The 22,186-nt window shown below is 35.3% G+C and overlaps 4 protein-coding genes across 5 annotated transcripts; 3 read left to right on the forward strand and 1 right to left on the reverse strand.

The window, feature by feature from the left end:
* The first annotated feature begins 6 nt into the window (after positions 1-6).
* LOC105314014 (DCC-interacting protein 13-alpha-like) lies at positions 7-4,601 on the forward strand. The gene is made up of 17 exons (XM_019999603.1): positions 7-106; positions 156-259; positions 308-377; positions 424-496; positions 552-679; positions 727-769; positions 830-907; positions 957-994; positions 1,043-1,216; positions 1,266-1,414; positions 1,511-1,619; positions 1,689-1,775; positions 1,827-1,914; positions 3,596-3,646; positions 3,698-3,796; positions 3,844-4,066; positions 4,127-4,601. Exons 1-17 carry the CDS (start codon positions 9-11, stop codon positions 4,552-4,554), a joined length of 2,040 nt encoding a protein of 679 aa, XP_019855162.1. The 5' UTR covers positions 7-8; the 3' UTR covers positions 4,555-4,601.
* Positions 4,602-4,664: 63 nt separating this feature from the next.
* Positions 4,665-6,223, forward strand: LOC105314018 (DDB1- and CUL4-associated factor 10-like). Its single transcript, XM_011407917.2, has one exon. It carries the CDS (start codon positions 4,686-4,688, stop codon positions 6,081-6,083), a length of 1,398 nt encoding a protein of 465 aa, XP_011406219.1. The 5' UTR covers positions 4,665-4,685; the 3' UTR covers positions 6,084-6,223.
* On the reverse strand, positions 6,152-9,885 carry LOC100638072 (glutamine--tRNA ligase-like). Its single transcript, XM_003382987.3, has 23 exons — positions 9,747-9,885; positions 9,545-9,698; positions 9,306-9,491; positions 9,192-9,256; positions 9,080-9,142; positions 8,930-9,032; positions 8,780-8,865; positions 8,641-8,727; positions 8,488-8,587; positions 8,357-8,435; positions 8,203-8,311; positions 8,111-8,143; positions 7,873-8,063; positions 7,531-7,668; positions 7,388-7,475; positions 7,241-7,326; positions 7,101-7,158; positions 6,937-7,041; positions 6,792-6,884; positions 6,605-6,732; positions 6,503-6,560; positions 6,334-6,456; positions 6,152-6,279 (listed from the first exon to the last, which is right to left on the reverse strand). The coding sequence occupies exons 1-23, from the start codon at positions 9,849-9,851 to the stop codon at positions 6,232-6,234; spliced, it is 2,286 nt and encodes a 761-aa protein (XP_003383035.1). The 5' UTR covers positions 9,852-9,885; the 3' UTR covers positions 6,152-6,231.
* Positions 9,886-9,928: 43 nt separating this feature from the next.
* Positions 9,929-22,183, forward strand: LOC100638198 (muscle calcium channel subunit alpha-1-like). 2 transcript variants are annotated; one of them, XM_019999581.1, is made up of 40 exons: positions 9,929-10,076; positions 10,161-10,376; positions 10,711-10,816; positions 10,871-11,010; positions 11,061-11,158; positions 11,218-11,382; positions 11,722-11,945; positions 12,258-12,361; positions 12,443-12,564; positions 12,615-12,747; positions 13,089-13,249; positions 13,305-13,417; positions 13,465-13,589; positions 13,778-13,909; positions 13,955-14,024; positions 14,067-14,196; positions 14,772-15,640; positions 15,693-15,726; positions 16,018-16,135; positions 16,234-16,435; positions 16,558-16,691; positions 16,964-17,087; positions 17,138-17,245; positions 17,298-17,350; positions 17,724-17,769; positions 17,835-17,935; positions 18,061-18,262; positions 18,319-18,612; positions 18,666-18,755; positions 18,897-19,013; positions 19,062-19,127; positions 19,187-19,293; positions 19,706-19,853; positions 19,950-20,077; positions 20,154-20,250; positions 20,674-20,806; positions 20,865-20,954; positions 21,019-21,140; positions 21,264-21,329; positions 21,443-22,183. In XM_019999581.1, exons 1-40 carry the CDS (start codon positions 9,955-9,957, stop codon positions 21,902-21,904), a joined length of 6,072 nt encoding a protein of 2,023 aa, XP_019855140.1. In that variant the 5' UTR covers positions 9,929-9,954; the 3' UTR covers positions 21,905-22,183. The 2 variants fall into 2 exon arrangements, with proteins under 2 accessions (XP_019855140.1, XP_019855146.1); XM_019999587.1 differs by lacking the exons at positions 9,929-10,076; positions 10,161-10,376; positions 10,711-10,816; ... (1 more) ...; positions 11,061-11,158; positions 11,218-11,382 and adding an exon at positions 11,413-11,474.
* The last annotated feature ends 3 nt before the right edge of the window (positions 22,184-22,186 follow it).

Consider the following 22,186-nt stretch of genomic DNA (forward strand, 5'->3'; position numbering starts at 1 on the left):
TGCCAATGATGCTCTTTCTGCAGCTTGCATATTTCAAGATGGGCCATGAAATATTAACTGATGAAGTTGGGAAGTTCTTGACAATGCTAAATGTTGAAATTCAAAAGTAAATAACAAATAAATAGATAAATGGATAATAGCCATACCTTATACAGAGTGAGGAGTGAGTATGAACAGCTATCAAAGAGCCAGAAATCAATTGCTGCATATTTGGAACAGCAATCAGCTCAGATATGTATACCTGATCCAGACCCATCAGGTACTATAACTAATATTGTTAATTGGTGTTCATGCTATATGGTAACAGATCCATTTGTTGAGTATCAGCCAGCCAATCTCCAGTTGCAGAGTAAATCAGGATACCTAATGTACAGACAGTAAGATGACATTAAATATTGTACATGCATGATGTATCATAACTAGACAAGGATCAAAATGGGAGAGGATATATTTCTATACAAAAGAACACTTGCTTTACTGGCAGCATCTGAACAGAGTTAGTAACAAAAACCATGAATTATGAATTCTATTATTATCATTGCTATTGTTAGGCTGCTGAGATATTATTGGACTTGACAGCAGCTGGGGTGGATGCTTCATCAACTGATATTGATGACAGACGATACGCATTTCAAATAATAACAGTACAACAAACTCAACAGGGAGGAGGAATGAGAAAGTAACAGTATAAAAGCATAACAAAATATAATAAATAATATTCTCTAGAGCACTTTACTTTCAAGCTGAAAGTGCAAAGTCAAGAGATGAAGTAATGCCTATTATTATTATACTATTATAATAAAATATTATTATCATTATCTATTAATAGTGGATTGCTACTTTTATTAATATTGTAAATGCTAAGAGGAAGCAAATGCAATCTGAGGCTGTAGGAAACCTGCTAGAAGTAATTAAAAATAATAAATAACTTTTAAAAATAATTAATTGAAATTTAGATTGACACAAGAGAAAGAACAGATTCGGATCTAGTTAGGTACATGTACAATTAATTAATTAACTATTAATTTGTTTAATTAATTAGAATTGAGAGGGAAAGAGTTAAAACATTCGTCCAATCTCATTCAAGCTCGACACTGCCCAAGTACCCATCAATACCGCAATCATCTCCAACAAAGCAGTTAGCCCCGCCTCCTTTACCACCGAGACCACACCCACAAAAACAACAAAAGAGAGCACGCCCACCACCTCCACCACCGTAAGACACACACCCACACATATTATTAAAATTAATTTACTCTATTTAGGTTTGGGAGAGGCAGAAAGCAATCAGTACAAAAGCTATTGGAAATCGCTGATGACACACAAGCAATGGATGAGGCTGCAGTGGCCTCAGGCTACAGAAAATCATTTACAGTAAGATACTTGGGATCTCTTGAAGTTGATAAAAACCAAGGTAATGGCTACACAATCGTTGCTTGTTGTTGTTATTATTGTTGTTGTTGTTGTTGTTATTATTGTTGTTGTTATTATTGTTGTTGTTGTTTTTAAGGTGTTAGGGTAGTGAAAGAGACTATTAGAAGGATAGTTGCAGCAAGAGCATTGAAGAATATAATGGCAGCATACTATGTTAATATAAATATAACACACAGAGGGATTAGGTAAGAGAGGAGAAAGGAGAGAGTAGTAAAAATATTGTCAAAAACTTTCGTGTATTCTTGAACTAATAGTTTGACAGAGATTAAAAGTGGTCAAGTCAATCATGTTTTCAAAATGAAGGACATTTCATACTGTGCATGCCATCCGGATAATAACAAGTATGATAAATATTAATTATTATAGTTATTAGTGAGTAATCACTGAAACAGGTTGTTTGGATTTATTGTACGTGAATGGGACAACGGAAAGTACAAGTTCATTTGTTACGTATTTGAGAGTGACAGGTCTGGAAAAGAAGTAAGGGAATTACATCAAAAATGAAAGAATTAAACATTTTTATTCAATAATACTAAGTGGTATTTTAGAATTGATGTGACATACAGTTTATAATTCAAAAACTTTTCAACTTGCACTTTCTACATAGCATAAAAACATCAATATGTATTAGAAAATGTAATAAAAAGTTGAGGTGATTTCGGAGCCATTTTTTGAAAAAACCATGGGCTATAGCCTTGGGTATTTTTCAGAAATTTGGCATTTTCTTAAAATTGCCATAACTTGATAAATTGAAGTCGGAATGAGCTCAAACTTTCTATACAGCATAAGGACATCAATATGTATCAGAAAATGTAATAAAAATTTGGGGTGATTTTGGAGCCATTTTTTGAAAAAAACCATGGGCTATAGCCTTGGGTATTATTCAGATTTTTGACGCTTTTAAAAATGGCCATAACTCGAAAAATTGAAGTCGAAATCAGCTCAAACTTTCTACACAGCATAAGGGCATCAATATGTATCAGAAAATGTAATAAAAATTTGGGGTAATTTCGGAGCCATTTTTTTGAAAAACCATGGACTATATAGCCTTGGGTATTTTTCAGATTTTTGACACTTTCAAAAATGGCTGTAACTCGAAAAATTGAAGTCGAAATCAGCTCAAACTTGCTACACAGCATAAGGGCATCAATATGTATCAGAAAATGTAATAAAAATTTGGGGTGATTTCTGAGCCATTTTTTGGAAAAAACCATGGGCAGCCTTGGGTATTTTTCAGAAATTTGGCATTTTCTTAAAATTACCCTAACTTGATAAATTGAAGTCGGAATGAGCTCAAACTTTCTACACAGCATGAGGACATCAAAACGTATCAGAAAATGTAATAAAAGTTTGGGATGATTTTGGAGCCATTTTTTGAAAAACCATGGGCTATTGAGTATTTTTCAGAATTTTGGAGTTTTCATAAAAATGGCTGTAACTTGAAAAATTGAAGTTGGAATCGGCTCTAACTTTCTATACAGCATAAGGACATCAATATGTATCAGAAAATGTAATAAAAATTTGGGGTGATTTCGGAGCCATTTTTTGAAAAAAACCATGGGCTATAGCCCATGGTTTTTTCAAAAAAATGGCCATTTGAAAAAAACAACCATAACTTTAAAAATTGAAGTCAGAGTCACCTCAAACTTTCTACAAAGTACAAGAACATCAATACGTATCAGAAAAAGTAATAAAAATTTGGGGTGATTTCTGAACCATTACAAAAAACCATAAGCTATATATAGCCTTGGGCATTTATCAAAATTTGCTAGTTTTTAAAAAGTGCTCATAACACTAGAAACTGAGCTCAGAATTGGCAAAAACTTTCTACACAGCATAAGGACATAAATAAGTATTTGAACATTTAGGGTGATTTGGAGCCATTTAAAAATAATCCATACATGCCCATGGTATTTTCATAATATTATTTGAGATGGTCATAAATTAAAAACTTGAATTGTACTATAATAGTATGGGATATTTTTTCAAAAAATGGCTAGAAAAGAGTTCTCAATTTCTATTAACATATGAATGTTTGAGCTGATGCAGATCAAAATTGATGTTGCCACAGCCAAAAACACTACCAAAATTGCAAAATCCAATCAATATTCAGTCTGCTACAATTACATGTATATCACCATTCATTATCTACATACTGTAGGTTTACCAGGCAATCATTGATGCAATTAAATATGCCGTTAACATGATAATGGTCAGTAATAGATTATAAACAACAACAAACATGTTTACACAAACAACACAGGGCAATGAATCAATTAGCAGTACAACCGAAGCTCCTCCCCTTCCCCCACCCACTCAAGAATACTACGCAGCACAAGACGAAGGAGAGTATGAAGATATGGTATTTTAAAAATTACTTTGAAAACCAATAATTAATAATCATTATAGACAGGGTTTGCTATACAATCAGAGTACCATGCAAGGACGTCATCAGGGCTTTTCTCTCCCCCTCCCCCTCCCTCCCCATTGACAGGAGAGGGGGAGAAGTGGCAAGGAGGGAGAGAAAGAGGGGGAATGCCCAAATCGCAAAGCACTGGGTCTTTTAGAAGCTCCTTAGAAACGCAATTAATGAATCTACCAACAGAAACATTAACAGAGGATACGGAACAAGGTATATTAAAAGAAATATACAACGTCTATTATTACATGATTTTAATTTTAATCTTTATAGATCAGCAAGATATGTTAATGGATTTCACAACACCTCAAGCCACACCCTCATTTTTACAAGCCACACCCACTGAAAGTTCGGTACAAGAAGGCTATGCTATCATAGATCACACAACACCAAGTAACGTTCTAAAAAATGAAGCCACACCTATCATACAAGATGAAACCACACCCACTATACAAGTAGAAACCACACCCACTATACAAGATGGCCGTCCTGAAGACACGCCTCAATCAATGCCAATATATGCTACAGTTAAAAAGGTCGCCACACCCCCCAGCACACCTATATACGAGACTCCTACTTTGCCTTCTGAAGATACAGCTTCAATGATGACAGAGCGACACCAGATCGACGATGATTTCGATGCTTTGCTTGACTTAGAGAGAGCAACGGAATCAGCTCAGAACGCCACACAACTTTTATAAAAAATAATATTGCTACACAAAGCTGCAAATTTTATTTACTTTTTTATCCTTTAAAATTTTTACAATAAAATTTGGCTTATGAGGCGGGGCCTAAATGAATTAGCCACGCCCTACTGCAAAAAAGAATAATAATGGCTGCTGGCAGTGCATTCTCTCATAATTTACGATACAGAGAGTCTCTGATCAGTGGAGAGGCACTGTGCATCGATGAACAGTTGCGTCAGTTTATATACAGGAGATTTAAGCATCCTGCCTCCAAGAAATCTGCTTTAAACTCAGCTGGAGTCCCAGTGATTGAATCTGAATATGGATCAGTATTCAATATGGAGTTCAGTCCTTACAATCCTTACACGCTCCTCGTAGCACACTCCCGCAAATCATGCTCACTGTATGACAGCAGACTGGAGAAGAGTGTCCACTCTGCTCCGTACATTCACAATGACCCAGTCAATATCATCACATTCCTTGATAGCTTCATGTTTACTACTGGATCAGATGACGAGACCATTAGACTGTGGGATATTAGGAAATTTCGGTCGAGTGTAGATTGCATTGGTGTATTACGAGGGCACCAGGGATGGGTAAAGAACATTGAGTATGATCGCGACACCAATAAGCTCTATTCCATTGCTTTTGATGATGGAGTCCGATATTGGAATATTAATGAGGTTCAGAAATATGCAGAGGGCACTGTGGATAATTTATTATTTGGTATAAAAGATGGAGTGAGGATGAAACTCTCTTGTGACACAATGGCTATCAGCACTAGGAAAAACCTCATTTATATTATTAATGATTTCGAGAGTGAGTCTGTGGCCTCTATCTGCAACTGTCTTCCAGCCCAGGCACCATTGAGATTTGGTGATGTTGTCAATGTTGAGTTATGCTCATCAAATGATAAAAACAAGCCATCGATACGTGTTATCAGTGAATTAGGCGAGCCTTGCTATGAGACACCACTCTCACTTGCTTTTGCTCCTACTAATGATCTTCATCATTCCAGTTCATTGCTGGCATTTAGAACAGTAAGAGTTGTCATTGATGATGGGTATTTATCATTAGATGAAACAACCAAACTATATGACACTAGCAGTGATCCTAGCACTAACACTGATCCTGATCCTGATCCTTACATTAATTCAGATACCGATTCCGATGGAAGTGGTTTGGGTGTGTCATCATATCATAGTTACCATAACACATCAAAGTGTTTCTTGAACACAATCACTGAATACTCTGGAGAAGGTGCAGCTGAATACATAAAAGAGATAAGCTTTAGTCCTGACGGTCGATTGCTTGTCTCTCCCTACCAAAACGGAGTTAGGCTACTAGCTGTTGATACTAACTGTACTAATATTGATCAGTATTATTGTGACAACTCTCCAAGTGAGGGAGAGTTTAAGGTAATCAGTGTATGCGAGGAAGCTTGCAGTACTCCAGTACTTACAAGTAGACTCAACTCAGATATAATGTGTTTAGCAGCTGGGTCTTGCAAAGGTACTGTACAGTTCTACTCACCACAACTTTAGGTGTAATGATTATATACTGTACTTATTTGTGTCATTTATTATTACATGTCTTATTATTATTATTATCATTATCATTATTATTAATTTGTATAAGAAGTTACAAAATATAGATTGTGATTGTCAACAAAAACATTACTCCATTTGTCTACTATTTTTTGGCATCTTCTTTTAGTGTCACTGTTCTATTGAAAACCAACTAGAGAGAGAGAGAGATACAGTTAGATCTAATGATACTATAGTACATGATTACTCTATCATCATTGCTGTCATAGTCCACACAGAAGTAGCCATGACGTTCAAACTGAAACGATGTAAGAGGAGCAGAACCAATCACTGATCTGTCCACATAACCTTTCACTAATATCAAAGAATTCTAAAAAATAACATTAATTATAAAAAATAATCATTATTATTATTACAGGATTGACATCGTTAAGGTATCCTCCAGGTCTCTCCTCAGGGTTTTCATGTAAAAATCTAGTTAATAAAATTAATATTAATAGTACTAATTAATAGCTCACAGTCTGTCATATAATCTTATATCACAGATCACTGGCGATGAGACCCAATGAATGAATGCTTTCGGTTTATCAGTTTCAGACACTTTAATAATATTGACATTTAACTGCATAACAGAGCCAGTATCATCCTAACAACACCAATAATGATATAAAAAAAGACCGTGTTTAATTAATTTGTCTCTCATACCTTTAAAACATTGTTAACACTCATTACATATCCAGTATGTCTCAGACCCACTGCCTGGGACATTGTCAGACGTCTGTAATCTGATTCTGCAGTCTGGCATTAGAATAGAAATACAGAGTTATGAGAACCAAACTAATGTACTTACTTCACGGAAGTCGTTTCTTTCAATAAACAATTCTTTATCAAACGGGACGGAATGAGACCCCATGGAAGGATCATGAGGAACATTAGTGACATCTATATCAACCGACTATTGATTGGGAGGGAAAGGAGGAGGGTATACAAGTAATAGATGCTTATTGTACTTACATTTTTGTGTGGAAAATTATCAATTACAATCTTCAATGGATCCAACACAGCCATTGCTCTAAATAATAAAAATAATATCATAATTCATTCTTATCTCCTCTCTCTCTCTCACACACACACAAACACACACACACACACACCTATGTGCTGTATTATTCAATTCAGCTCTAACACAAGACTCAAGCATGTCTGGGTGAAGTATTGTCTGAGCCATAGTCACACCAACCTACACAACAATAATACAAATGATATAAATAATAATAACTCTTTCTCTCTCTCTCACTTACTTTAGCACAGAACTTATTAATAGCTTCTGGAGGGAACCCCCTTCTCTTTAAAGCGGTCAGTGTAAATAATCTTGGATCATTCCAATCACTAATGACAATACAAACAATATAAGTATTATATTATTATTATTATCAGTACTCACTTGACAATGTTATTAGTGATCAGTTTTTGTATTTTACGTTTGGATACGACGGTATACAACAAATTAAGACGACCGTATTCCCATTGGACGGGGCAATAGACATCCAGTGAATTACACAACCAGTAATAGGCCGATCGTCTAGAGAAAGAGGGAAAGAACTAACTTTTAAGTCTACTTAATTACAATTAGACGAACTCCTGGTACTACAATATTAATTTTTCTTTTTTATTTATCTTTTTTAATGCTATTGAATTGATTCATCTGTTACTGCTATAATTAATCATTTTTAGTAACCTCTTTCTAAAATTATAAAGTGGACTAAAGGTACTATATCATACATACCTAGATTGGAATTCTTTGGTACAGAGAGAATGAGTTATATTCTCAATGGAGTCACAGAGACAATGAGTAAAGTCATACGTTGGATAAATGCACCAGTCACTACCGGTGTGTGGGTGTGGGGTATACTTGATACGATATGCCACAGGATCCTGTTTACCATCTTCCATAATGTACTTCATACGGAGGGTAGCCTGTGGGTGTGGTTAGGGGCGTGGCTTATAACCAGGTATTCACTTACTTCACCTTCGCTGAATTTACCTTTTCTCATGTCCTAAGGAGAGAGAAAGAGGGAGAAGGATTAGAAGGTTTTAGACACTTAATATTTAATACTTCAAAAAGGTCAAGAGATTCCTGTATTGGTCTGTCTCTCCAGGGGCTTGGAGGAGGATTGTGACCTTTCAACTCTTCGTATTGTTGATGACACACGTAACCACACCCCCTAAATAATTTTAATAATAATTTTTAAAAATAATAATAATAATACCTCTTTATTAGTTGAACGGCAAACTCATATAATTGAGGAAAATAATCAGAGGCATGTGTGATCTGAAATGGCTTATGGCCTAATTAATTAATTAGTTGATTAATTATTAGCCACGCCCATTAATCATTTACCAAGCCATTCAACCATTTCTTGTATTCCTAATATAAATCTCTTCTCTTCTTTCTCAGGGTTCGTGTCATCATATCTCAAGTAAGTTATTCCGCCATTAGCCTACACAGGGTTTATAATGAGATGCGTGCATGTGTGTGTGTATGCAGTCATACTTTGGCATATCCAAAATTAAAGTTAATTGCTTTAGCGTGTCCGATGTGTAGGATACCATTAGGCTCTGGAGGAAACCTCGTTATAACCTATTAATAATTAATTAATCAATAAACCCCACCCAGTAGCCGTACCCATTACCTGCCCTCCAGTGACTTGAAGATGCTTTTCTAACAGTTTCATTGTGTTTGGAGTCATTACGTAGCCTTCAGTGGTGTAATTCTCACCTGCACATAACATACATGTACATCATTAACACAGTAATCATATATGGGCATTAAATAGAAGAACCTGGTTTATGAAATTTGAGTGCGTTCCCCACCAACTGAACAGATGATTCAGACCCAGCACCGACCGACTGATCAACTTCAACTGTCTTAGCTTTAGAAGACACCTTCAAATATTATTATTACATCATTATTCTACAGCAATATCTTTTACTTTATTCTCTTTCTTTTGTTTTGCGTTATCAGACTCTGTCTTTGGCCCCAGCAAAGACTCAATCTATATAATCCTGCTAGATCACACCTCCTTAATAATAAACCAAACCCACCTCTTCGTCCAGCACAGTTTTTAGCAATTTACCATTAGCCCATTTCAATTTAGACTTTACGCCAGCTTAAAGGAATATATTATAGATAAACTGCAATGTCTCCTTAGTCCTTACCCATTATTTTTCCAATATTAAAGTTATATCGTTTGGCAATCAATTCTTCTTTATTAGCTTCAATGGCAGATCTTATCGCCATGACGATATCGTCTCTAGTGACGACCACACCCACCCCACACATTGCCTCAAACTCAAAACGATTGATCGGATCAACAGGATGAGACTTCAAGTAATCAAAAGCAGCTTTTAAAAATTAATCAACTATTTTAATTAAATCAAATTAATTAATTAATTACCTGTTAGTTGAGGGTCGGAGTGAATTTTCCTTGTGCTGACATAATCCACCAGCAATCCTAATCTCTCGCTGGACCCTTTATAACGAGAGGCTATGCCATATAACAAATTACCAACACTTTTATCTAGCTCTTCTTCTTTCAAGGATTCCAAACACTAAAAAATTAATCATTATTAATCATTTGCTCGCTGTTTTTAATGTACTTTATTAATGGCTGTTTCTAGCTGCTTTGAAACGGCTGGATTGGCTAGTGTCTCTTTCGCTTTGGCCTCTGAGAGCCCGATTTTAACAAAGAGCTCAACACTCATTCTTACCTAGTTATCAACTAGTTAATAAAAGGGTGGAGTGTGACACCACGTGTGACTGGGCGTGCCTGAATCTAAAGCCTCGCCTATTTCTTCGAAATCCAAAATGGCGACCGACAGATATGCAAGTTCTCTTTCTCCTCGTCCTTCTCTCCTCGCTCGTCAGTCCTCTATGCTAGGGGAGGAGGACATAGAGAGATCACTCTCTCCTACTACAATGCAAACGCGGCAAGTCTTATATCATTATTGCTATTGTTGTTTTATTGTTATTATTTTTAGTATTTTTATTATTGTTTTTTGTTTTATTTATAGATTGCGTCACATGTCTAAAGGCTATGTTGGTGGCATAGATTTAAAGTCTACACTTCTGGATGAGGATGAGGGAGTTTGGTCTCATTTAATGAAATCCAGACATGTTGTAAAGTTTAGAAGCTACTTGAGACAAAGAGCAAGAAATGACTACATATTGTGCTGCCTACCAAAGAAAAACAGATGGAGAAAGAGAATAAAGACCCTCGTTTATTCGAGGTACATACACATGAGTACATGTACCATATTTCCTCAAATGCATGTACATGTAAAAGCCAGAGCGTCTATTTCTTAAAATGGGATTTGGACCTCCAAAATAAATGAAATTTGAACCAACAGCGAAGTTTGAACCAAAAACCACATGCTCATTACTTCTGGAAGCTTAAGGAAGTATCTCTACAAGGCATTAACATTGTATGTTACTTTAAGGCTAGATTTGCATATTTATAGTTCCATTTTTGCTACCCTGGCGTTTATTTGGACCTGGCTTTTATTTGAGAATATACACTACATTAATTTAATGGTCAATTATTTATGGGACTATTACTATTAGGTATTTTAATGGTGTCATTGGTTTGCTGGTCATTATTCATTGCATTGTACTTGCTACTTATAAATCTTACTCTGCTAATGATCTCAAGGGATATAATAAGAATTTGGTGAGCCACACCCAATTATTATTATTATTATTATTATTATTATTATTATCATAGCTATACAGCACAATAGCATTTTTGCTAGTGTATATTGTTGAAGCTTGCCTGAGGATCATAGCTGATGGGCTCATCATGCATCCTTCGGCCTACCTGAGGAAAATACCAAACCTCGTCGATGTCTTTGTCATTTTTGTTAGGTAAAGAGTACTCCAAATGATTAATTATAATTTAAAGCTCTTTCTTCTAGTTTTATATACCTGGTTACTCCCTTTGGTCTTGTAATAGGAGAAGTGTTTGCAGCCTTGATCACTCTGAGACTCTTTCGAGTCATGCTTCAGTTAAAGAGTAAGCCACACCCAAACCACACCCCTTTTAATTAACTATTATATATTTACAATTTATAGCTGTTAGGTTTCTCTTCAGGGCTCTAGGGAGTTCCTTGTTTCCATTGCTCTATGTAGCTTGGGTCACCTTCTGCATAATGATGTTCTTTGCTTTAGTTGGACTCGAATTATTCAGTGGTGGACTACATAAAGCATGCTATGTGAATTATACTGACACTGATACATGTTAGTATGAATTAAGTATATGTGAATTATACTGATACTGATACATGTTAGTATGAATTAAGTATATGTGAATTATACTGACACTGATACATGTTAGTATGAATTAACTATACCCCCTTAACCTTCATATTGTACTCTTTATGTAATATATACAATGGAACCTCCAAATAGCAAAGTTTTAATCTAAAGTGCCTATATTTGTAGCTTCTAGAAAACCTTTATAATTATTATTGTAATTTGTCTAAAATATGATAGTTTTTTGTGTCCCAAAAGTTTTTTTATTTCGAGGTTTCTCTGTCTATACTTCTCCAACTCTTAATTTCTACTTATTTTTTCCAGTGGTAATGAGACAGTTTCAGGTGAGTCAGTTTCCATGTCATGATCCCGACTACTTTGGAGGGCACAACTGCTCATTAGCTACTGATAAACCGGAGGATGCGTTTTGTGAGAATTGGCCCGAAGGCCCCCACAGTGGTCTTGTTGGATTTGATAACATTGGTATAGGACTACTAACTGTGTTTCAATGCATTACACTCGAGGGATGGACATCAATATTGTATCAGGTGATTAGAATTTATACTCTGAATCAAACTTTATACACAGCATAAGGGCATCAATATGCATCAGAAAATGTAATTAAAATTGGTATGATTTTGGAGTCATTTTTTGAAAAAAAGCCATGGGCTATAATCTTAGGAAAATGGCCCATTTTAAAAGTTGGCCATAATCTAAAAATACTTGCCTGCACAGAAATGTTGGCAAGTCCAATAGCAGGGTTTGATTTTGGAGCCAATTTTCAGAAAGAGCCCATGTATGTACAATAATTAAAAATAAATAGTGATTGGTTTAAATCCTCTCTCTTATTCTTTGTATAGTATGAGTCTGTCTATGGGACTAGTTTTGTTTGGATTTACTTCATTTCACTAATTTCCTTTGGATCAATATTTATGCTAAACTTGCTCCTCGGAGTTTTAACAAGGTACTGAATAATAATAATAATAATAATAATAACAACAACAACAACAATGATAATAATAATAATACTCTTTTTTTCTCTCAGTGTTTTCATTGGTGTTAGTGATCATCAAGAAGTTGAGGGTCATCTTAGAGTTTTGAAGAAGAGTAGAAAGATAAAGGAAGATTATGATGGCTACAATGAATGGATGAAGAGAGGCGGGTACTGTAAGTTATTTACTAATAACTATTGATAAATATTTATTAATATCTGGTAGGTCATCATGGGGGCGGAGCTAATGAAAATGATGATGGTGATGTTGATGATGATGATGATCAGGAAATTGACGAAGAATTTAACAAGCATGCTAACAGCGAGATGAATAATAGCACATGTAATAGTACTAAATGGTGAGAAAGAGCCGTATAGCATTTTAATTTAGCAGAGTTTTATTTTGGCGATTGGTGGTTTGCAAGCAGAATCACCAATATTAAAACCACCAATCATTAATGCGCATGCTCAGTAATGCACGTGTACACAAAAAATTGCCGAATTAAAAACCGCCAATTACAATTTTACAGCAAAATCGACAAAATAAAGTGCTACCAAAATAAAGCGCTATATGCTATTGTTATCACATGTGTAATGAATGCAAATTTTGGTGTAAATCAAAATTTGTCCATGTTATTACAATTTGTAAAATTAGCAGAAATTTATCATCAGGCTTTTTATTTTCTTTTTATTATTTTAGGGGCCCGTTTTTGTTTTTCAATAAAAGGTTGAGATCAGTTATTCGTCATGTCGTCAAATCTCATGTTTTCTTCTGGAGCATGATAGCAATAATTTCTATTAATTTCATGTTTTTATCTGCCGATTTTTATCCAATTGACAAAGAATGGATTTCATCACTAAGTATGGCCATGGAGTACATTTTAAACATTGAATATCGAGCTCTCTCTTTTTCTAGTTATTATTAATTATATTTTTACCGGCATTTATATCATTGAGTGTTTTTTAAAACTTTACAGTTTGGGCCCAAGACGATACTTCACCTCACAATTTAATAGGATTGATTTCTTGGTATGATTATAAGTGATAATAAAATTATTTATATATCTCTGTTTTAGTTCACACTCATTAATATTATTGATATATTAGCATTGGTCCACATCAGTGATATATATTTCTCAGTCAGTTCAATCGTTAATGCTTGCAGAGCTATCAGATTGATCTCTGCCTTTAAGTACACTCGGTAAGAACTTTTGCTTTTTTGTTGTTATTATTGTTTGTTGTTATTATTATTGTTTGTTGTTATTATTGTTGTTTGTTGTTATTATTATTGTCTGTTGTTATTATTATTGTTTGTTGTTATTATTATTGTTTGTTGTTTGTTGTTATTATTATTGTTTGTTGTTATTATTATTTGTTGTTTACGTCTAGATATTGGAAGGGAATGAGAGCTATAATCTCAACATTTGCAGGAGTAGGTGTGGTCATATTGAGTGTAATGGCTCTTCTACTGTCTTTCATATTCACTGCCTCGCTCCTAGGAATGAGAATGTTTGGTACCAGGTGGGTGTGGCAGATGGGGTGGAGCTAGTTATTAATATTTATTAGGTTGTTTGACATAACTCACCTTCATCCAACTTTTAATGATTTCGTCGACTCATTTTTATTAGTGTTCCAGGTAATTATTTTTTATGAATTAATAGTAATTATTATTACTTAGCTAACGACGACAGAAGATTGGAACACTATCATGTACAGGTCTGGGCTTACAAGTGATGAGAGGTTTACGTATAATATTGGGAACTTTGCAATAATCATCTACTATCTTTATATCATAATAATTGGAGCTTGTATCCTTAAAAAATTAATAATAATTAACTACTTATAAATTCTGATATACATGTACTAGTGATTTCAGTACAGGGTCTTTTGTCAAAAACAGCTAGGGGGGAATTGCTATAATTTCATGTAGTTTCAATCACAATCGGTTTTTTTAAGAATTTTTAAAAGTTGATCAAAAATTTGGTCAAAGTTTCTGTACTGTAACAGTACATGGTCTCGGGCCAAATTTTGCCAAAATTGAAAAAGAGAAAATTCTCCATTTTAAATATTTTTTCTGATGCATACATATACATGTACTTATGCTGTGTAGAAAGTTTGAGCTGGTTCCAATCAAAATTGGAATTATACAAATTTTTAAAAGTTGCTCAAAAATCTGGTCAAAGTCCCTGTACTATAGTACATGGTCTCAGACCAAATTTCACCAAAATTGAAAGGAGAAAATTTTCTATTCTAATATTTTTTTTAATGCATATACAATGTACACGTACTTTGTTGTGTAGAAAATTTGAGGCAATTCTGATATTATTTAAATTTTTTACAAATTTTAAAAATTATTTGTTCCTTAACTCTCATCATGCAACAGTTAATATTGTTAACATCTTTCTGGCTATTGCGATTGACAAGCTATCAGAAGTGAAGGCAGTAAATGAAGAATCCACTCACAGACTAGAGCAGAGAGAAGAAGAGAGGAAAGAGCTGGAGGAGCAGCTCAATGCTTTAAAAGACCCCCTACAATATTTCAAACTGTCCCAGACCCTACGCAAAGTCCTGATATTCTATTCGAGTAATTTAAAGGAAGAGGAGGAGCTGCAAGAGACCAGGAAGAGGAGGAGGGAGAGGAGCGTTAGTGAAGCTCACGTTAAAGTAGACAGATCTGTCTCGCTACCTCTGGCGGAGATAAAGAGAAGGAGTTTTGCAAGTGCTCATGCTGTTTCTGATCCTGGAAGAATGACAGAGGAAGAGGGAGAGAGGAGAGAGCAGCTAAAGCATTACCTGACTGGTATGGTACCTCAGAAAGTATCAATCGCTAATCCACTCGGGAAATTCTTTAAATTGCAGCACTCGGCGTCCTCCATGGCGACCGCCTCCCAGTTGAATACCGGAGTAAAAGCAATGACTCTAGAATTGACCGAGACCACTCCGCCCACTTCTAGAGCCGACCAATCAAAATCAAAGAAACCCGATATTGATAAAGACGAGGAGGAAGTGACTGATTTCTGTCGAAACAATTCGATTAATTCTCTTGGTGATTGTTCACTGGAATTGAATACTCCGGCTTCGCTAGTAGCCCCGCCCAGTCCATTGGATCCGCCCACTGATGCTTCGGTTGCTAGATTAGTGAGGAAGAGCTCTTTGGAAGACATTGATTTGATAATACCACCTGAGTCTGAGAGAAGTGGTATGGCTAATGGCGACAAGGGGCTGGCTATGAAACCAACTAAGTTTAAAAAGGTAATTAGTAATTGGTTCATAAATGGTAATAGTTAGTTAATTGTTTTGATAGATCCGCAGGGCATGGAGCATTTTTAAAGAAAAAGGTAATTACTTCAATTAAAGCACTCTAATGATACTATTATTCTTCTTATTATTATTATTACTATTACTGTTATTATTATTATTATTATTATTATTATTATTATTATCATTATTATTATTATTAAACACAAGAGAAACCCTAGGACAAACAGCAAAAAAAAAACAAAAAAAAAAGAAAAGGAGAAAAATAACCACAATATTACTAACAACAACAACAGCTAATAACTATTATTATTATTATTATTATTATTATTATTATTATTATTATTATTATTATTATTATTATTATTTAGGTTCATTATTGCTCCATTGGTTATCAAACTATTTTGGTAGCATAATAATTGACCCAAGACTGGAATTGAAGGAAATTCCAGCTCATTCTGCTTTCTTCATACTAGCACCTGATAATAGGTAAGGAAAAGGGACTTTGACCAAATTTTGCAAAAAAAAAAAAATTGAAAAAGGGTCTTTTAATTTCTTTGTATTTTTTAATTTCCTTGCATCATTAGGCTGCGTGTGTATTTTTACAATGTTGTAAAGTCTAAACCATTTCAAACTGTTACTTTCACCATCATTATACTAAGCAGCTTATTGCTAACCCTTGAAATACCAGTCAGGTCTGAAAGCAGTCTCCTCTGTGGAATACAGGGGACTATATTCTTCTTTGATATATTCTGCTCAGTCTGGTTCCTCCTAGAATTCATTTTAAAAGTAAAACCTAATAATAGCAATGATAATGAATTAATGTACATGTACATACATTTTATTTAACTGTACAATCCTTATATACAGTACAATATAATCAATTCATTCTTACCCTCCATTTTCTTTAGATTATTTCTCTTGGTGCCATCATCCACAGAGGCTCTTATTTCCATTGCTTGTTTAACATAATTGATTTCTTTGTTGTCGTAACGACCATCTTTCCACTGATACTGCACCTTGCTACCGCTAATCTTAACGATGAGTAAGTTAAACAACTATTAATACTGTATAGAAGGAAATTTTGGAGGGAGTCAAATTTGGTGAATTGCTAAGTTTTGGTGATTGGCGAATTTTAATTTGGTGAATATGTGGCCATGTGCCATTGAGAATGCGCATCATGGCTCAAAATGGTGGATTTTATTTTGGCGAATGGCTATCAAAATGCCAAATTTAACTACCTCCAAAATTTCCTTTTTATTATGGTACATTATATCTACATGTACAAACTAACACACACTCTCTTTTATTCTCTAGTGGGATTTGCTTGCCCTACAGTCAGAGGTTGTATCATGAGCAGAATAGCTACATGTACATTGAAGTCATATTGGTCTTTAGGGTCTTGCGTCCTTTGAGACTCTGGAGAGTTGAAGGATTATTTGTAAGTAATATTTATTTATTTATTTATTTGTTTGTTTATTTATTTATTAGCTCGTTACCAAAGGGCTATTTTCTTCTCTAAGGAGGATGGGCTATGTATTCTTTGTTGGAACTGTTTTGTTGTTAATTTTTGCGGTCATTGGAGTACAACTTTTTAAGGTTTACTAAACATGCATAATAACTCTTAAGTAATTTATTATTTTGATTGTAGGGAAGGTTTTTTTATTGTACGGATTTTGTGAGTCACACTGAAGAGGAATGCCGGTAAGTTCCTATTCCTGTATTAATCAACATCTGCCCATGTATTGATAGTAACATCAGTTCTCATTCACATGACTGCGTGTGTAATGATATTCATTGAGTCCAACTATTTGCTTTTTATAGTAATAATCATGCGATCCCAACTGTTGCTTTTATATAGTAATGGCAATAATCATGTGAATGTTGTTATGATGTGCGGATTAGAATCGATATGGTATGAGTTATCATTCTAGTGTAGTGAACCGTGCAATGCCATTTCCATAATTATAATAACATGTAGTACTCTCTTCCTTCATCTTCTTTTTTCTCCTTATTTGCATACATACATGTGTAATTATTTATTCCCATTACTCAAATATCTTTTCTCTCTCTTAAGTGGCCAGTACTTCATTTATCCAAGCAATGACCTTAACTGTCCAAAAGTTAGTCTCTACTCAATAATAATATTATACTTAAATCATCGTCACCATTATCATCATTATTATAGGTGCTTAACAGAGAGTGGAAGAAATGGGATTTACATTTTGACAACATTGGTTGGTCGTTTCTATCAATATACACAATGATAACTAAAGAAGGATGGCAGGAGTTAGTTCAGAGAGAGAGAGAGAGAGAGGGAGAGAGAGAGAGAGAGATGGGAGAGAGAGGGAGGGGGAGAAAAAGAAGACAAAGTAGAAGTAAATATGCCATTCCTCTCTCTCTCTCCTCTCCAGTATTATGTATCACGCTATTGATTCCCATGATGTTGGTGAAGGCCCTGTATACAATTTCAGTAGATGGGCACTCGTTTATCATGTACTCTTCATGGTTCTCGTCACATTCTTTTTAATCAATTTATTGGTCGGTTTTGTTATTGTCACGTTTCAACAGAATGGGATAAAGCGATACGACGAAGCAAATCTCGACAGAAATCAAGTATGATATAATTATTGATAATTATATTTAAATAAGGCCTCCTCTTCACTCTTTAGAGAAATTGCTTGTATTTCTCTCTCACTTCTGTTCCAAGGAAGAAGTACATACCACAGTTTTCCTTCCATAAAAGACTTTATTCTGTCATTAATTCTTGGCTTTGGCGTCTTGTCATCAATATACTGGTCGCCATTAATGTCATAATATTATCCTGCCAGTATTATACTAATAATAATACTAATAATATGGACTCTCCGTCTAAACTTGAAGTTACCATATACTGGATCAATTTTGGGTTTACTATTCTCTTCACTCTCGAGGCTGTTTTTAAAATCATCATTTTAACGCCACCTGTGAGTTACAACCTGGAGTGTTGTCATGATTATCATAGTCATTATTTCTGTAGCATTACTTTCGAAGCTCGGAGAGAGGTTTTGAGTTTCTGTTGGTAATTGGTTCCGTTTTAGAATTAACATTGCAATCAGTTCTAGTTAGGGTAAGTGCATACGACCAACCTCCATCATTATTGCTGTTGTAATGGCACAGTTATAATGAATGACATAGGAGCTCATTTTTATTTATTTATTATAATTTTGTATGAGCACCATTACTTTATCATTGTTGTTATCACATTTAGGACTCTAACAGTATCTGGAGATACTCACAGATTGCTAGTTGCCTTAGAGTCCTCAGGCTAGTACAAATATCCAAGAACACACGCCTCATTGTGTGGACTGTGCTTCGTTCACTAGAGGTATGTTAATTGAGTAATCCAATCACAACTACTTAATTCGATTAATAGATATTTCCGTGGGTTGGTGTGTTACTCTTAGCAGTATTATTCACGTATGCTATTGTTGGAATGCAGGTACTGTATATGTCATGTGATTAATAATGTGATTTGTTATGTCTTGTTATCATGTTTAGGTATTTGGTCGTATAAAGCCAGTTACGATTGACAACAGCACTCATAATGCTATACACCAATACAACAATTTTGCTAATTTCCCTCAAGCACTGCTAGTGATGATAAGGTTCATGGATTGTACATGAACTTGTAGCTTTTTACTCCTCTCTCTCTCTCTCCCTCTCCCCCCTCTCTCTCCCTCTCTTTCTCTCTCTGTCTCTGTCTCCCTCTCCCCCCTCCTCTCTCTCTCTGTCTCTCTGTCTCTCTCTGTCTCTGTCTCTGTCTCTGTCTCTGTCTCTCTCCCTCTTTCTTTCTCCCTCCCTCTCTCTCTCCCTCTCTCTCCCTCTTTGTCTCTCCCCCCTCCTCTCTCTGTCTCTCTCTCTCTGTCTCTCTCTCTCTGTCTCTCTCTCCCTCTCTGTCTCTCCCTCTTTCTCCCTCTTTCTCTCTCCCTCCCTCTCTCTCCCTCTCTCTCCCTCTCTCTCCCTCTTTCTCTCTCCCTCCCTCTCCCCCCTCCTCTCTCCCTCCCTCTCTCTCTCCAGGTGTTTTACTGGTGAGAATTGGGAACAGATAATGTTAGGATCAGTGAATGCCCTGTGTGTTGATGAGGTACAGAATCAGACCACTACCTGTGGATCACCTTTCACTTATTTCTTCTATCCATCATTTCTTCTCATCAGCTCTATACTAGTATGTCTACACATCCGTACAATTATTACTATCATTATTTCTCATTGTTTTCATGTGTCTTCTTCCTTCCTCATTGCCTCCCTCCTATTATGGAAGGTCTTAAACTTATTTGTCGCTATTATCATTGATAATTTTGATTATTTTGTGCGTGACAAGGCAATACTGGGCTCACATGATTTGACTTATTTCTATCAACTTTGGGCAAAACTGGATCCATCAGCAAGGTACATTCCCAATACACAGTATAATTAGTTCCCTCTCTCTCTCCCCCTTCCTCTCTCTCTCCCTCTTTTTCCTCAGTGGTAAGATTCACCATACTGAGTTAATAAAGTTAATGAGATCAGCTAATCCACCATTGGGTTGGGGCAGACTCTGTTCTCAAGTTTCATGCTACAAAGTTAGTAATGATAACAAAGATAATACATGTATAGCTCTCTCTAACTTCTTTTCTGTGTCAGACTGTGTGTGTACATCATTTGTATTTGTGTGTTTGTTTATGTGTGGGTGCTAATGAAGTGGAGGACATTTTAAAATCCAAACAAAGTTGGCATTCTAAGAACTTATGTCATGTCTCCATGACAATATTTACATGTACACACAATAATGATGTAACCCATAATCCATGTACATGTAAATATTTCAAATACCTTTTAATTATCGTTTGACGTACATTGTGTAGTTATTCACATGACGCACTTTACATGTATATTTAGTCTGTGATTCCTGATACATTTAGCATGTCAGGTACATGTGCATGTACACACCTGATGTGTCTAACAATGTTATCATTTATTTCATTGCTTTTGTCTCCTGTACCCAGAGGATGATCTCACTGTCTATACCAGTAGATGAAGATGGCATGATTGCATTTAATGCAACCTTGTTTGCGATTGTTAGAGTATCACTTAAAATTGATTCATCGTGCGGCAAAAACAACAACAACAACTACAATAGTGAGCTCTTATATTCAATTATTATTATCATTGTTGTTATTCCTATTATTATTTCAAGGTCGTAGTGCTGATTTAAGGTTAAAGCTACAAAGTGTTTTTCCAAATTGTCCCAAGAAAATTTTAGACATTGTCCTCCCAGAGAGACCAGGTAAACAATGTGTGTTGTTGTTTTTATTGTTGTTTTGTTGTTTTGTTGTTGTTGTTGTTGTTAGTGCGTACTACAAGTGAGGAATATGCTGCATTGTTTATTCAGCAGTTCTGGAGGAGATGGAAACTAAAAGTTGAGAAACAGAGAGAGGGGAAGCCACAGCCTCACCAGCAGAGAATGAGCAATGTAAGTATAGGAATGAGACTATTATAGTATGGGATTGAAGCAGTACAGGAATGGGAATATGATAGTATGGGAATGAAGCAGTACAGGAATGGGACTGTGATAGTATGTTTATTATTAATACAGGTATTACGACGTGTTCCTGATATGGGCCCAACATTATTGCAACGAAGACTGACAACTATCAATATGGTAAGAATTACTACAATGTACATGTATGTTAAGCATTTCTCTCCCTTTCCATTTATTAATAATTAATGTATTTTTATTAATTAATGTACATGTATTCTTTTAATATTCTGTAGGTGAATGTTAGTAGTCGGTTAGCAGTATCTCCCAGTGACACTAGTGCTGATGATACTTCTCACGGATTAAGAGAAATAGCCAGTACTGATGTCCCGGTATTGAAACCAATCAGATCTCTTCATCTGATAAGACTGGAACCAATCACTGAAGGTAACGATCAGGAATCGGCATCTGTTGATCAGAATTCAGCATCTCGTGATCAAAAACCAGCACCTGTTCCTCGAAAATCTGTCTTGTTTGATCAGGAATCGAGTGCTCTTGATCAGAAATCAGCCTCTATCATTACTAAAGCTAAAAGTGTTGATTCTGATATATTTTATGATCCCGAAGTTGATAGATCCCCATCACTGATTGCTAAGAGACAGAGCGTTATTTCTGACTCTGATGCATTATTTTCTACGCCCACTGGGTCAATGATATCACTTGATTCGGCCAAAGCAATCACAGAAACAACAGTTTAATGTAATCCAGAACAATTTAGATTTTTATTCCATCCCAACATCATTTTTATAGCTTTCTATGTAGCTCTCCTATCTCTCTCTTCTCCCTGTATCTCTGACCATTATATGACTTTAGTATAATTTTAATTTGATTCTATGTCTGCTGTCTCCTTCATTTCCTCATTCTATTGTCTTCTGTCTCTCCCCTCGCTGTATTTGTTGATGATCCTGCAATCTGAGTACATTATTTTGTGTAATGAAGTCCTATATGGTCAATATTTATGCCATATTTGTACGTGACAC

Source organism: Amphimedon queenslandica, unplaced genomic scaffold (assembly GCF_000090795.2).
Source record: "Amphimedon queenslandica unplaced genomic scaffold, v1.1 AMPQUscaffold_13516, whole genome shotgun sequence".
Taxonomy (NCBI): domain Eukaryota; kingdom Metazoa; phylum Porifera; class Demospongiae; order Haplosclerida; family Niphatidae; genus Amphimedon; species Amphimedon queenslandica.